Source organism: Gymnoscopelus braueri (assembly GCF_963280865.1).
Source record: "Gymnoscopelus braueri genome assembly, chromosome: 12".
Classification (NCBI taxonomy): Eukaryota; Metazoa; Chordata; class Actinopteri; order Myctophiformes; family Myctophidae; genus Gymnoscopelus; species Gymnoscopelus braueri.
The window spans coordinates 52,580,095-52,594,678 of record NC_137614.1 but is presented as its reverse complement, the minus strand read 5'-3'; the positions used below and the strand labels follow the sequence as shown (position 1 = coordinate 52,594,678).

The 14,584-nt window shown below is 37.1% G+C and overlaps 1 protein-coding gene across 1 annotated transcript; it reads left to right on the top strand.

Moving 5' to 3' along the window:
* Window positions 1-384: 384 nt before the first annotated feature.
* On the top strand, window positions 385-8,002 carry LOC308097021 (CD9 antigen-like). The gene is made up of 7 exons (XM_080444580.1): window positions 385-491; window positions 767-922; window positions 1,776-1,848; window positions 2,577-2,689; window positions 3,591-3,668; window positions 4,138-4,215; window positions 6,682-8,002. Exons 2-7 carry the CDS (start codon window positions 854-856, stop codon window positions 6,769-6,771), a joined length of 501 nt encoding a protein of 166 aa, XP_080300706.1. The 5' UTR covers window positions 385-491; window positions 767-853; the 3' UTR covers window positions 6,772-8,002.
* Window positions 8,003-14,584: the final 6,582 nt, after the last annotated feature.

Sequence of the window (14,584 nt, the reverse complement as noted above, 5' to 3'; positions counted from 1 at the left end):
GATCCTGATACTTAAAGAGGCACTATGTAACTTTTTTTTATGAATAAAATGTAATTTTGTCCAATCTGTATGGTAGAGTATGTTAATACAATATAACTTATCCAATGTGGGCGGTTATATTTTGTCTCCCTGCTCTTCTATTGAGACATTTAGATCGTGTCAAAGGTCATGTCTCACCTAGACACAGTTTAGTGTTAGTATAGGAAATCAAAGGTTGTGTGTGTGGAGACCAAGCAAGTCGACATGTCTCTGTGCCACCTTGTTTTGACAGGGTGAAGTTCACCGCTGTGCATGTCGGCGCCATCTTGTTTTGAAGTTAACGGTTGTGCGTGTGGGTAGATATGAAACTTCCTCTGCTCTAATTCAGTCACAAAACGTGGCTCCCTTCCACACACACACACACACACACACACACACACACACACAGTAGGTTGAGACAGAGATCATTATACATAGTTTCAAGAGAGGTGGAAGAGACAAACACGCAAGAGGTAAAATAATTCATTCATCTTAATATAATCTGTTATAATAATATATGATAATGTGAAGACATTTTCTTTTTTTAAATGTATATACCAGGGACAATGCTTAATCAACATGTCAGTTTTCACATCAATGTAAATGATTCAGAGTTAATTATATATATGTGAATACATATTTTTTTATATGAATAACTATTCATTATGGGCAGAGCCCCATCACCTCCAAGCAATGTTTTATTTTTTTGTTTCTTTCTTTCTTTATCTTTTTTTGCTGGTTCACTAAGACCGGCCCCATCAAACTATAAAAGTTACAAGAAAGGAAGAGAGGTCCATTACCTGCCTCAGACCATCAGCATCAAACATCTGTCAGAATGCCTGCTCTAACCGGTGGAGAGTCGTGCATGAAGTACTTTCTCATCCTTTTTAATTTTGTCTTCTGGGTGAGTGCTTTTGTTGCACACATAACATGTGTGCATGGCCGTATTTCTTTCTTAAGTAGAACTAGCTTGTGTTTCTAATAGCTTTCTAATAACGTTCAAGTGTTTAGACAGACATGTGTGTTGTGTTTATAGTACAAGTTTAAACGCACTTGCCCGTCGGGCAACCTGAAAGCAGGAACCACTTGCCCGAACATTCTATTTTTTTTGCCACAGGCAGTCGGGCAACCGTTAGTGTCAACCCCTGTAAATGCACATTGTAAATCGCTTTGGATAAAGGCACTGTATGTATTTACCATGTATAGAGCATTTAAGAGGTTAACATTGTTATTATTATTTTTAATTCAACACATCTCTGATAGCCTTCATGATTTGACAACAATCAGCCGTGATCGTATTAAGACATTATCCAACATCAGGGCCCGCAGCTGCATATCTGCTGTAGATATATTGCAACTGAATAAGTTGGTAACTGAATCAAAACTGCTGTGGGGAAACTCGGAGCAGTTCAGCTTTTTCCTGTTTTATCTTCACATCTTTGTCGTATGTCTGCATACTTTCAGCCTTTTGCCTAATTTATGTTCCGTCATACAACGGTGTCGCTCACAGAAAAACAGCAGATCCACAGTCTCACAAAGCATCACATTTGTAACGCTTTGTGAGACTATTTTCGGCACCCGTTCTTATGCCAGACTATAAATCGGATTTCATGTCAGCGTTGGGGTTGAAGTTGGGGGGTTGTATAAGTTTAGGGTTACAGTTTAGGGTTGAATATTTAACATCTGTCACTATCAATACAACAATATCAATACATCTTGTCTTATAGATTTTTTCCCTTTTGTTTGCACGCACACAGCTGGCAGGTATTGCAGTACTGGCTGGAGGACTCTGGCTGCGTTTTGAACCCAACTTAGAAGTCGACTATACTGGTACGCTCTGCTCTCCTACTCTATTTATTTATAACACTGTTTCTCAACCTGTGTGCCGGGGCCCACTGGTGGGCGGTCAGGATATTGCGAGTGGGCCCCCAAATAATTTGCAAAACAGATTTTAACATTAATATAACAAAAACAAAACAAAAATAAAAAAAGAAATATGGTATTTTGGGTGCCGTGTTAAAGTGGTCAGATGGATGGGCCGCGAACAACTTTGAGACGTTCAAGTGGGCCCTGATCCAGAAAAGGTTGAGAACCACCGTCTTAGAAAATCATTAGACATTATCATGCCTTTGATGTTCAATCTTTTTTTTCTACTTTGTCTTTATTTTCCAGTCTTTTTTCAGACTTTATCTTTTTTCTAGACAAAATCTAGTATATATATGTATATGTATATGTATATGTATATGTATATATATATATATATATATATATATATATATATATATATATATATATATATATATATATATATATATATACATATATATATATAATATATACATATATATATATAATATATACATATATATATATATATATACATATATATATATATATATATATATATATATATATATATATATATACATACACACACACACACACACACACACACACACACACACACACACACACACACACACACACACACACACACACACACACACACACACACACACACACACACACACACACACACACACACACATTGTTTGTAGGCCTAGGTGTTCTAGGTGTGTACATCCTGGTGGCAACAGGGGCTTTGTCGATGGTTGTGGGATTCCTGGGATGCTGTGGAGCCATAAAGGAGTCACCATGCATGCTGGGATTGGTCAGTGTTTTTTTTATGTATATGTTTTATTGTACATTTAGGTTCCTGGAATTAAACAGGGTAATAGCAAAGCACATGGATTTTCAGGATTAATGACAAACGCAGATAATGAAAACATATCCTGAGTGTGTTGAACTGTACTTCCTTCTCTGTAGTGTTAGTTTCATCTAAAACATGTTCGTCGACTGACCACTAGTTTTTCTCAATGATGAAAAAAAAAGTAAGCTATGATAACTAAAACTATGACTAAATATACTGACAATTACGTCAATAAATAAAAACTTAAATGTTAAATGTTAAATGTTAGTGAGGATCTAGTGGAGAAGAGATCCAGTAGAACTAAAAGACAAGTCATTTTATGTTTGGTTGTGTGCGGGTGTTGTTCTGAAAATAGCCGATAAAAATACATTTTAGTCGACTAAATCAACTGTACATTTAGTCGACTGTAATGTTATGATATTTTGGTGACTAAAACTAGACTAAAACTAAAACATTTCAGATGACTGAAATATGCCTAAAACTAAATGGAATTTTATTCAAAAGACTATTAAATAAATATTTGCTGTCAAAATTAACACTGTAAACAGTAAAGCACACTGTAAAATACTATTCACATGGTGCATACTGTAGTGTTTGGGAAACAGTGCATTAGAGCCCCATTTGATACCATTTTGTTAATATTTTTTATTTATCTCTGGGACCCCTGATGATACACTGTAAAATACACAGTATTCATTTAACTCTGAGAGTGTACATGTGTATATTTGTACCTTCTCAGAGTTACAGACCCGTAAGGGTTCATATGGACCCCTGGTGGTCCCTGGCACAATAACATTGAGAACCAGCAGTTTAGATTAGTAGATAATGGACCTACTTTGTTTCCATCTCGACTGCGTGACAGTTCTTCTTCTTCCTGCTTGTCATCTTTGTTGGACTGGTGGCTGCTGGGATATGGGGTTTCTTCAACATCAACATAGAGGTACAGATATATCTCTCTCTCTCTCTCTCTCTCTCTCTCTCTCTCTCTCTCTCTCTCTCTCTCTCTCTCTCTCTCTCTCTCTCTCTCTCTCTCTCTCTCTCTCTCTCTCTCTCTCTCTCTCTCTCTCTCTCTCTCTCTCTCTCTCTCTCTCTCTCTCTCTCTCTCTCTCTCTCTCTCTCTCAGAATCCCCAGCTGTTGATTATTAATAATCAGTACTGTCAATGATTGTCTCTTGGTACTTTTGATGGATGGATTGATTGAATCAATCAATTAAAATCAAGTAGCTCGGAGTTTCAGCATTAAACAGTCGGTTTAACTGACTGTCCACCTTAAGGACTACTAATCAGTGGTGGATCAGTGTGTGTGTGTGTGTGTGTGTGTGTGTGTGTGTGTGTGTGTGTGTGTGTGTGTGTGTGTGTGTGTGTGTGTGCGTGCGTGCGTGTTAACCTATCTCTGTGTGTCCTTACAGAGCTGCACTGAAGCAGTTGAAATCTGCAACCTGCTGTACATCATCGGAGGAGTGGGCATCGGTGCGGGCCTCATGACGGTAGGTGGGCTCTCATACACACTATAAGGCAGCTTTCCACATACATGGCCTCACCCTACCCCACACCACAGCACCCACTTGTGCCACGGTTTCCACTACAATGAAGTGGGTAGCGTGGTGTGTAAGTGGTACTAAACTGGTGCCTAAAAAGTGACCAGTCCTGGGTAGGTCTGAGCTAGGCTAAATGGGGCCAAACACTTCATAATGACTGATCACTCACCGACTTTTTATTTAGAACAGGATATAGTTGTAATACATGTTTGATAATAAATTATATTGTATTATAATCACTGTTATAATCTATTATAGTGTATTATAATTATCATAGTTGTAAAACTACTTTATAGATTATTATAATCACAGTTAAAATCTATTCTAGTGTGTTATAATTAGCATAGTTGTAATACATTATCATTTATATTGTATTATAATCACAGTTATAAGGATCCATTTGGTTCATACCGAACCAAATGGTTCACCCGCACGTGCACAGGTGATTTGCATTTGTATACAGGACAGTTGGCCACTCACCTACATTACATTGTTAGACAAGAATTGTAAGACAATGACCGGAGTCTGCTACTCATACCTGTGGATTTGAGAGGGGGTACTTTTGTGTAATGGAAACGGTCGATATTTTGATGCGGTGTGGTGTGGTGTGGTGTGGTGTGGTGTGGTGCGGTGCGGTGCGGTGCGGTGCGGTGCGGTGTGGTTCTTAAGCTGCAGTGAAAAGGGGCATAGAGAAAAAGGTGCCAACTGGAACTGGTTCTTCAGAGTGATGTCATAGAATACAAATTTTTAGCGGCGCCAGCCGCTCTACATTTGACCGTGTGTGTGTGTCCGTCCGTCCGTTTGAGCACGGCAAAGATGCAACACATGCGCCACTTCAAGACATGCACACACACACACGCACGCATGCACGCACACGCACACACACACACACACACACACACACACACACACAGTCACACACACATAACATGCGGTCCTGCGAGGCGCACTGTTGCAACACATGCGCCACTTAAAGACATGCACACACACACACAAGCCAGTACTGCACACGCACACACACACACACACACACACACACACACACACACACACACACACACACGTAACATGCGGTCCTGCAAGGCGCACCGTTGCAACACATGTGCCACATGCTAAACGTAGTTTGCTAATTCTAATAATTTGCTTAAACTTGCAAATTGCATTTGATATCAATATCTTTATGTTAATATGTATTGTCTCTGCTTAGCTTAACACACACACACACACACACACACACACACACACACACACACACACACACACACACACACACACACACACACACACACACACACACACACACACACACACACAAAAACGACCGATCTACAATGTGAGTAAAAATTATTAAAAGTAAATAGAGTGAGTACAAATATTTAAAAGTAAATACCTTGAGTAAAAATACTTAAGAGTACTTAAATTGAGTAAAAATACTTAAAAGTACTCAAAATTATAAAAAATACTTAAGTTGAAAAAAAGAGTAAACATACTTAAAAGTAGAAAAAACAGTAAACTTACTTAAAAGTTGATAAAAATTTGTAAAAAATACTTTACAGGAAATAAAGTGATTAAAAATACTTTAAAGTAAATACATTGAGTAACAATACTTAACAGTACTTACATTGAGTAAAAATACTCAGTAGTACTTCAAATAAGTAAAAATTCTTAAAGGTTGTTAAAATTAGTAAATATACTTAAACATAGTTAAAATGAGTACAAATACTTAAACATAGTTAAAATGAGAAGAAATACTTAAAAGTTGATAAAAAGAGTATAAATACTCTTTTAGTACCGCCTCAATACCAGCACCCACACATCAAATAGAGTAGTACCATTTGAATGCCAGCGCCCACACATCAAATAGATTTGTACCGCCTGAATGACAACACACACTCATCAAACAGAGTAGGCACCGCTTACTCACACTGGGTGTGATTTTTGGTTACAGTTCCAGAAAGAACCTTTCAGACCATTCTTTTGGTTCTATAAAGAACCCTTACACACATAAACCCTACTTCATCGACCTGTGTCTACCAGAGGTTTATACTTGGTCCACTCCTTTTTTTCCCTCTACACCAAGTCTCTTTGTACATCGGCTATTATCGATAATTTGGCGTGACACTCCTGTATGACAAAGTAGGGCCTTAATAAAAAAAATAAAAAAAAACATAAAAAGTTGAAATATGGAGATACAAGGTTTCTGCCCGACAGCAACTACTGTCTGTCCCATCTTTTAAAACATAATATATTTTAGCAGCATTTATTTGCATTAATGCTGCAATGCAACAATGTAATCTACTATATTTCATATCAGCAAATATGAATGCAGCATGCTGGGTGAAAAGGTGTTGACATGACGTTTGTTTCAGCTGTAAGATACTTTTGTCCACCTTTCTTTGTTATCTCTTTCCACAGATAATTGGAATGGTCTTCAGTATGCGCCTCTGTTGTGTTATCAAGAGGTCTCAATATGCAGGGGCGGACTTAGAGATCTGGAGGCCCTAGGTCATACATGGGTAACAGGCCGCCCGGGGGGCCCCACCTTCACTTAATGCAGCCCTCAGGTTAATATCAGAATACTGATATAGTATTGATTTCAGCTGTTATGATTCCAAACATGCAAACATGACCCGCTTTAATTACTTCAGTCTATATTTGCAGCTTAATGACTAGTATTACAATTCTATTGTCTTCATTATGTCCAATGTATTTGTATTTAAGTTCATAAAGTTAACATAAGTATAACTAAATGCATTTGAAATTAAATAACAATGTTACTTTTTAGGATTCCAATTAGAAAATAGCAACAAAAAAAATCTGGATTCCAATTAAAAAATCGCAAAATAGCAGATCTACAAGCTCAAAACGCGTTGCAGCGCGACGCGTTTTGAGCTTGTAGATCGGCTATTTTGGATACTTTTGGCTAAGTTAAAATATAGAGATAAGATATATGTGCATATATCTTGCAAATATGCAATGTGGCCCTCTGGAGTGAGTGTGGAAATATAGTGGCCCTCTCCATCATCAAAGTTGCATCACCCCTGCCCTAGGCGAACCCTAGAATGAGGACCCTGACTGCAGCGAACACAGGGCATGAGGGGAATGTTTTAGAGTATGATATGGCTGTGACATTGTTTTAGAGTATGATATGGCTGTGACATTGTTTTAGAGTATGATATGTCTGTGACATTGTTTTAGAGTATGATATGTCTGTGACATTGTTTTAGAGTAGGATATGGCTGTGACATTGTTTTAGAGTATGATATGTCTGTGACATTGTTTTAGAGTATGATATGGCTGTGACATTGTTTTAGAGTATGATATGTCTGTGACATTGTTTTAGAGTATGATATGGCTGTGACATTGTTTTAGAGTATGATATGGCTGTGACATTGCCAGCATGGATACAAAGTTTTACCTTGGTTCTGTGCCAGAAATATGTTGACTGTACTAAATTACTGTTTGCAAGTGGTCTAAAAAGTATGCAACTGCAAGTGATATAGTAAAGGAAAAAAGGATACAGGTCAATAATGGAAGCAATGACAAAAACATTTATAAAACATTACCTACTGTATTGTACAGTATACTTTGTAACCTATTGTTTCTGTTTCCCCCACTCTCTTGAATGGTTGTCTGGACTGTCTTGTATTCTAAAAGGGAGGAGAATTTTTTTTTATCCTTTTAGCATGATTGTATAACTGTACCTCTCTACTTTTTGCGAACTGTTAATAAAGTATTCAATCAAATCAAAAACTCCTTGACTGCAGTGAGATCACAGTCTGTCCTCTCTGGGCAGACATGGGTTTTGCCGGCCTTTCTCCATGCCCAGGCTGTGCACCTGCAGTTTATTAGTCACCGTGGTCAAATGTTCTAGAGCTAGAGAGCATTCAAGTTTACTGTGGGGTTTTGTTGTTTTGACAGCAAATTTTCATTTAGTTTTAGTCAGTCTTTCGAATAAAATTCCATTTAGTTTTAGTCATTATTTTAGTCATCTGAAATGTTTTAGTTTTGTCTAGTTTTGACTAAATATCATAAGATTATAGTCGACTAAATCTACAGTTGATTTAGTCGACAAAAAAATGTATTTTGGCTAAATGATTTTACACTTGGTTGCATGCTGAAAATAGCCAGAGGTGGACAAAGTACTCAACCCCAGTACTTGAGTAAGAGTACAGATACTCCTGGTCAAATTTACTCCACTACAAGTAAAAGTAGCTCAGTCAAAATGTTACTCAAGTAAGAGTAAAAAAGTAATTGCTTTTAAATATACTTAAGTATTCAAAAGTACATGCTTTTAAAAATACTTAAAGTACAAGTAAAAGTAAAAGTCCTTTGAAGTCCTCGACTACCTCGAGCCAGATCCTTGAGGCAGATCTTCCTGCACTCCATTTCTACTGCCAGTAGTAGTTCCCTTACATTCTCTGCTGTCTGAGACTCAGGTAATGTCATCTGATAGTCAGTCATCATGATGGGAGTTACTAGCTTATCAATCAATCAATCAAACCGTATTTATAGAGCACATTTTCACACAACCTTAGTTGACCAAAGTGCTGCACAGGTAAAAGAAAAGCAATACATCAAATCAAAGAACAAAAACACAAAAACCCCAGTGCCTCAAAAGAGAATTATTTTCTCATGAGGAAATAACAGGAGTCACACATGAGCGACACATCGCTGACAAAGCTGCACTCAGATCACATTAATTATATTCCAGTTCTTAATGTACTTTGGTGGTAAAGATAGGTACAAATTCTCAGATCCAGGGCCATCAACTGTGACCTTTTTGTCAATAATATTCAGCTTCAACAATTAGGACATGGAGCTAACTTTAAACTGCGGCCATCTGTCCTATAAAAAATAATAATAATACAAATAAATGCATAGAGTAACTGTCTTGAAGGGCCTTTTGATTACCGTGATTACACATATTTTTTCATCAGATTACAAGTAACATCTGGTGATTACCTTACATGCTCATTCTGCATGCATACAGGTGACATAGAAAACAGAACATTCTCTCTATTCAGTGTATGTTTGTGCAGAGACCTGCAGACATTAGCGCCAATCCTGTGGGTGCCGGGGAGCCCGAGCACCCAATGAGAAAGCCGAGCACCCACAGGAAATGTGTCGGTCGGATGACTATTGTGTGATGCTTTGTAACGTGCACAGGATGCATGATGTACCCGCTCTAATACTGTGTGTTATTGTGAACAGATTTCTGTCATTCAAACTCTCTCCCTGTAATCTGCAAAGTCCTTATACCAGTTATGGTTTCATCATCAGCCAATAATCAAATTGTATGACTTGAAATGTAGTTAAAAAAAATGTCCTTTTGCACACCTACTGGGACAGGTGCGTAGGAGCAGGCAGCCAGTGCATGAGACAGGAAATAATGATGATCGTGCACACTGTCTTCACTTACAGCAAAAAAGTATTTTATTGCGAGTACAATGTTTCCAACTGACATTCATCAGGTATTTCTGATTAAGGGGTTAAAACTTGGTTGATGTGTGTGTGACTTGTTGTTGAGTACCCTACCCACCCAACATAAATCGGCATCCATGCCTGCAGTCAGAGATGGTGGTTGCAGAGAGGCAGGTGTTGTTTGCAAGAAATGTTCTTTGTGACCACAGGATAATACCTGTTTCATACCTACCCACACGCACAAGAGCAGAGGATGTTTCATATCTACCCACACGCACAACCGTTAACAAAACAAGATGGCGCCGACATGCACAGCGGTGAAATTCACCCTGTCAAAACAAGATGGCAGACAGACAAGTCGACTTGCTTGGTCTCCACACAAACAACCTTTGATTTCCTATACTGACACATCTGGTAAAAATTCATGTCAGATCCTGTGTCTTGGTGAGAAATGACCTTTGACACAATCTAAATGTCTCAATAGAAGAGCAGGGAGACAAAATATAACCACCCCAATTGGATAAGTTATATTGTATTAACATACTCTACCATACAGATTCGACAAAATTACAATTACAATTTTCATTCATTAAAAAAAAGTGACATAGTGCCTCTTTAAGTAGATCTCATAACTCTTGTTTCAGAGAAGTAACTCTCTGAAACCACCTGCACTGCATGCACTGCTGTGCTTGTAGAACCACTACGTTATACAAAGCCTGCAGAAACACCTATAAAAATGAAAATAGAAATGACTGAGTAACCAGAACTAAATACTTTTACTCCTATACAGAATAGGGCATTCACCGAATAGTCGAATATTCGAATATCAAACCGACTATTCGACTATCAAACCACTATTCGATTATTCTATACAAAAAAAAACGTTTTTTTTAGTGGCTTTTCTACAGCAGACACGCAGCTGTGAGCTCTGGTGTGACGTCAACTCGCATTCCTTGATTCGAGTCATCAATGCCATTGAAAAAAATAAAAATAATGTAATTTTTATTATTTTATTTTTTATAATCAAATCGATTAATCGAATATTCGAATACTTATAGGTCGAATAATTCGAATGCTAAAAATCACTATTCGTGAATGCCCTACTATACAACCATACAAGATGTAACAAAGAGGCGAGAGGAGAGGGAAGCCAGAAACATGCTAGTGTGAGAGCAGAAGTGTGGAAAAAACAGCCAACCTAAAAGTACTCTACAGCCTTCTTTGAAATATACTCGAGTAAAAGTAAAATATGTCTCAGAAATGTACTCAAGTAAGAGTAATAAGTATCAAAAAAAATCTAATACTCAAGTAAAGTACAGATCCTCAGAATCTGTACTTAAGTACAGTACTTAAGTACATTTACTCCGTTACTGTCCACCACTGAAAATAGCAGATCTACAAGCTCACGTTGTGAGCTTGTAGATCGGCTATTTTCAGAGAACAACACCCGAGCACAACCAAAATATAAAATAACTTGTCTTTTAGTTTTACTGGATCTCTTCTCCACTAGATCCCTCACTAACATGTTAGTCTAGTTTTATTTGTTGACGAAATTGTCAATATATTTAGTCTTAGGTTTAGTCATCATATAGCTTAGTTTTTATTTAGTTTTTATTCAGTTTGTCAGTGAAAAAAAGGTAGACGAAAACATTTTCGTCATATTTTAGTCGACGAAATCAACACTGTTTTGGTCAAATGGGTTTCCTAGTTTATGTTTTTGTTGATTGGTAATTTGGTTGGATTAGATTTGTCAAGAAATGATGTCAATGTCCTGATTATTAATAAGTCTAGTTCAGTGTTAGCCCTCCTAACAATGCTTCTAATGTTCTGTCTGTTGAGCATCAGGACCAGTTGACTGAGGGGACCCTATTTTATGTTCCCTTTTGAGGGAAGTCTCTCATTTTAGGGGCTATTCTCCTTCTCACCCCCACACACATCCCACATACACACATGCACGCACAATTTCTTACGTTTTTTTTATCCTGAGTATTGGCTGTCAGGTGAAATTATATAAAACACTTAATTTGACCTCATTGACACTCATGCTTGATTTTCAGTGAGACTTTCTTCAGCAAAGAGTAGAATTTTGACAGTAGAAGCAACATTATCTAGCTGTGTAACTGGATTGTGTCAATTGGTGTAAGCAGTATTTTATAATAATATACAGGAAAACTGTGGAATAATTTCAATGAAACAAAAAGTGCATCTAGAGATATTCAATATTTCTGTGGTTACACCATTTGACATGTTCGGGTGCAAATGTCTTTTCAAATGACATGGTTGGTGACATGACATGAAACCAACAGGACTACAACATGTACATTTTAAGACTTTAAGATGTTTTCATTTGTCTTCTTGCCGATCGCATTCTGTCACTGATCCCAGACAAACAAACTCACACTGGTTGGCTTTGGAGAGTCATAAAATATATTTCAAAAACATAATTTCCGATATGAAACCAGTAAGTATTTACAAAATCTGACACCATCCACAACTATTTTCTCAATACATATTTTACACAATACAAAACTTTCAGACTTGAATTGGATCTACAGTATATATCGTTGTACAATTAACATTTAACACAGACGTCATCACAACTTGAATCTCTGATACGATTTCAACAAGTTAAAACAGTCAAAATCTGTGCATGACAATCCTCAACCACAGACAATATCCATTTCAATTTCAGAATATAGTATTCCAACATTTAAGGATCTCAACGTTAGCGAGACGAAGAATTGTCAACTTCTTTTAAAAAAAATGCTGTCGGGCAGAAGTCTTGTATCTCCATATTTCAACTTCTCATGAATTAATGCTCTACTTTGAGTGTTACACAAAAACAGCGAAAATAAGCAATCTACAAGCTCTGTCATCGCAATGTTACGCGATGTGATTTTGTAGATTAGGCTATTTTTTAAAATATTTTCAACATTGGTTAAAGGTAGGGTAAGTGATGTTCTTTGGTTAATATAAGTGTTAAATAGCTCTACATTGTGATAGTAATCAGAGCGTTTGTTCAGTAACAGTGTTAAATAGCTCTATATTCTGATAGTACTCATTACTATAGAGTGTTAGTTTAGTAACAGTGTTAAATAGCTCTATATTCTGATAGTAATCATTGCTATAGAGCGTTTGTTCAGTAACAGTGTTAAATAGCTCCATATTCTGATAGTACTCATTGCTATAGAGTGTTAGTTCAGTAACAGTTTTAAATAGCTCCATATTCTGATAGTACTCATTGCTATAGAGTGTTTGTTCAGTATAGAGGCATCTCCATGTCTCTTTATTAAACAGAAAATGCATTTTCAGGTCAGGATACCAATTGTTCAGGATAGAGAACTCAGACAGGATACAGACTAAACATGTAAAATTGGAAGTGATGACACAAAGAAAAGAGCAGACATAATTGGAAATGGAAAAAAAAATAAATGAAGCTGATAAATGGGTACTCTCTCTCTCTCTGTTTATTAAAGAGCTGGAGAGACAGAGAGACTCCTGTTACTGAACAAACACTCTATAGCAACGAGTACTATCACAATATAGTGCTTTAACCTTTTAACAAAATACTTTTTGTTTTAACCAAAAAATATCACTTACTCTACCTTTGAGTGTGCTTGTGGGTTTTATGAATATTAAACCAAAGACAAGTATTAACAAACAGCTTGTGACTAATAATAACTACATTGGATTCATTGGGAAACAGGTTCTTTTTTTCATTTCCAGAAAAGTACAAGCTTTGGACAAGCTTTCGACCCGACAGCGACGCTAAGAGTCGTACTGTTAGGCACTTGATCATAATTATGACAGCATCACAACCTTACAGTTAAAGATACACAACAAATACTGCAGCCATGACACATACCGATATGTACTGGAGTATAGCTCCACCTACTGGTAGCTAGTGGAGTTACACCTCCACCTACACAACACATTCAATCACTTTTTTAAAACAGTGAAAGACAACAAAGGCTTCAGCTTATGAGAACACAACCATTAAAGGAATATTTCACCCCAAAAGGTATACCTTTTTCAATACAGGTATAATGAAGCCTCGAATTCATGGAGGTTTTTGTTTTTGTCACCTAACCTTCCTAAGCCAATAATCCAATATGTGATGACCAGCAGGAGACCAAGGCAAAACTATATAAAAAAATATATAAACTAAAAAAAAACTCACAGTGTAATCACTGATGATCCAGCTTCAAAAAGAACGTTTTAATATTATATTGTTTTGCTCTTGTTAAAGTTGGTCTCCTATTCATTTAAATGAGTCAAATATTGGATTACTGTCTCAGGAATGTGAAAGAACTAACTAAACAAAAATCTCCATAAATTCAAGGTTTCATGGGGTGAGTCATTGATAGAAACAATAAAATGACTGAAGTTCCAGTGAGAAGATGTTGGTGAGCAGCTCTGCACGGAACAGATGTTTTCATTCATTCAGTAAGTCAGTGTTTCTCAACCTGTGGGTCCGGACCAGATGACCCCAGATGACAGTTAAGTGACAATTTAAGGACTTTTAAGACCTTTTTAATACTAAAAAATAAATAAGAAAGACAGAAAAAATGCCATTACTGTATCAAAAGTAATCAACAAATTATAAAATAAAAACTGGTCGAACATTGGCCATATTGTCAAATAATATAAGAGGCAAACATTTTGAAAATAGCCAATCTAAAAGATTGGAAAATAGCAGATTTATAAGCTCACAACGCGTTGTGAGCTTATAAATCTGCTATTTTCACAATCTGTGGAACCGAGTCAAACTAAATGTAGACTGCCCCAACGCTCCTGATTTCGTGTATAGAGGGGCGGGTGTATAGAGCCGGCGAGAGATTACGCCTGATCCCATTGGTTCACCGATCTGTCCGTCAACCCCCGCCCCGTTAAC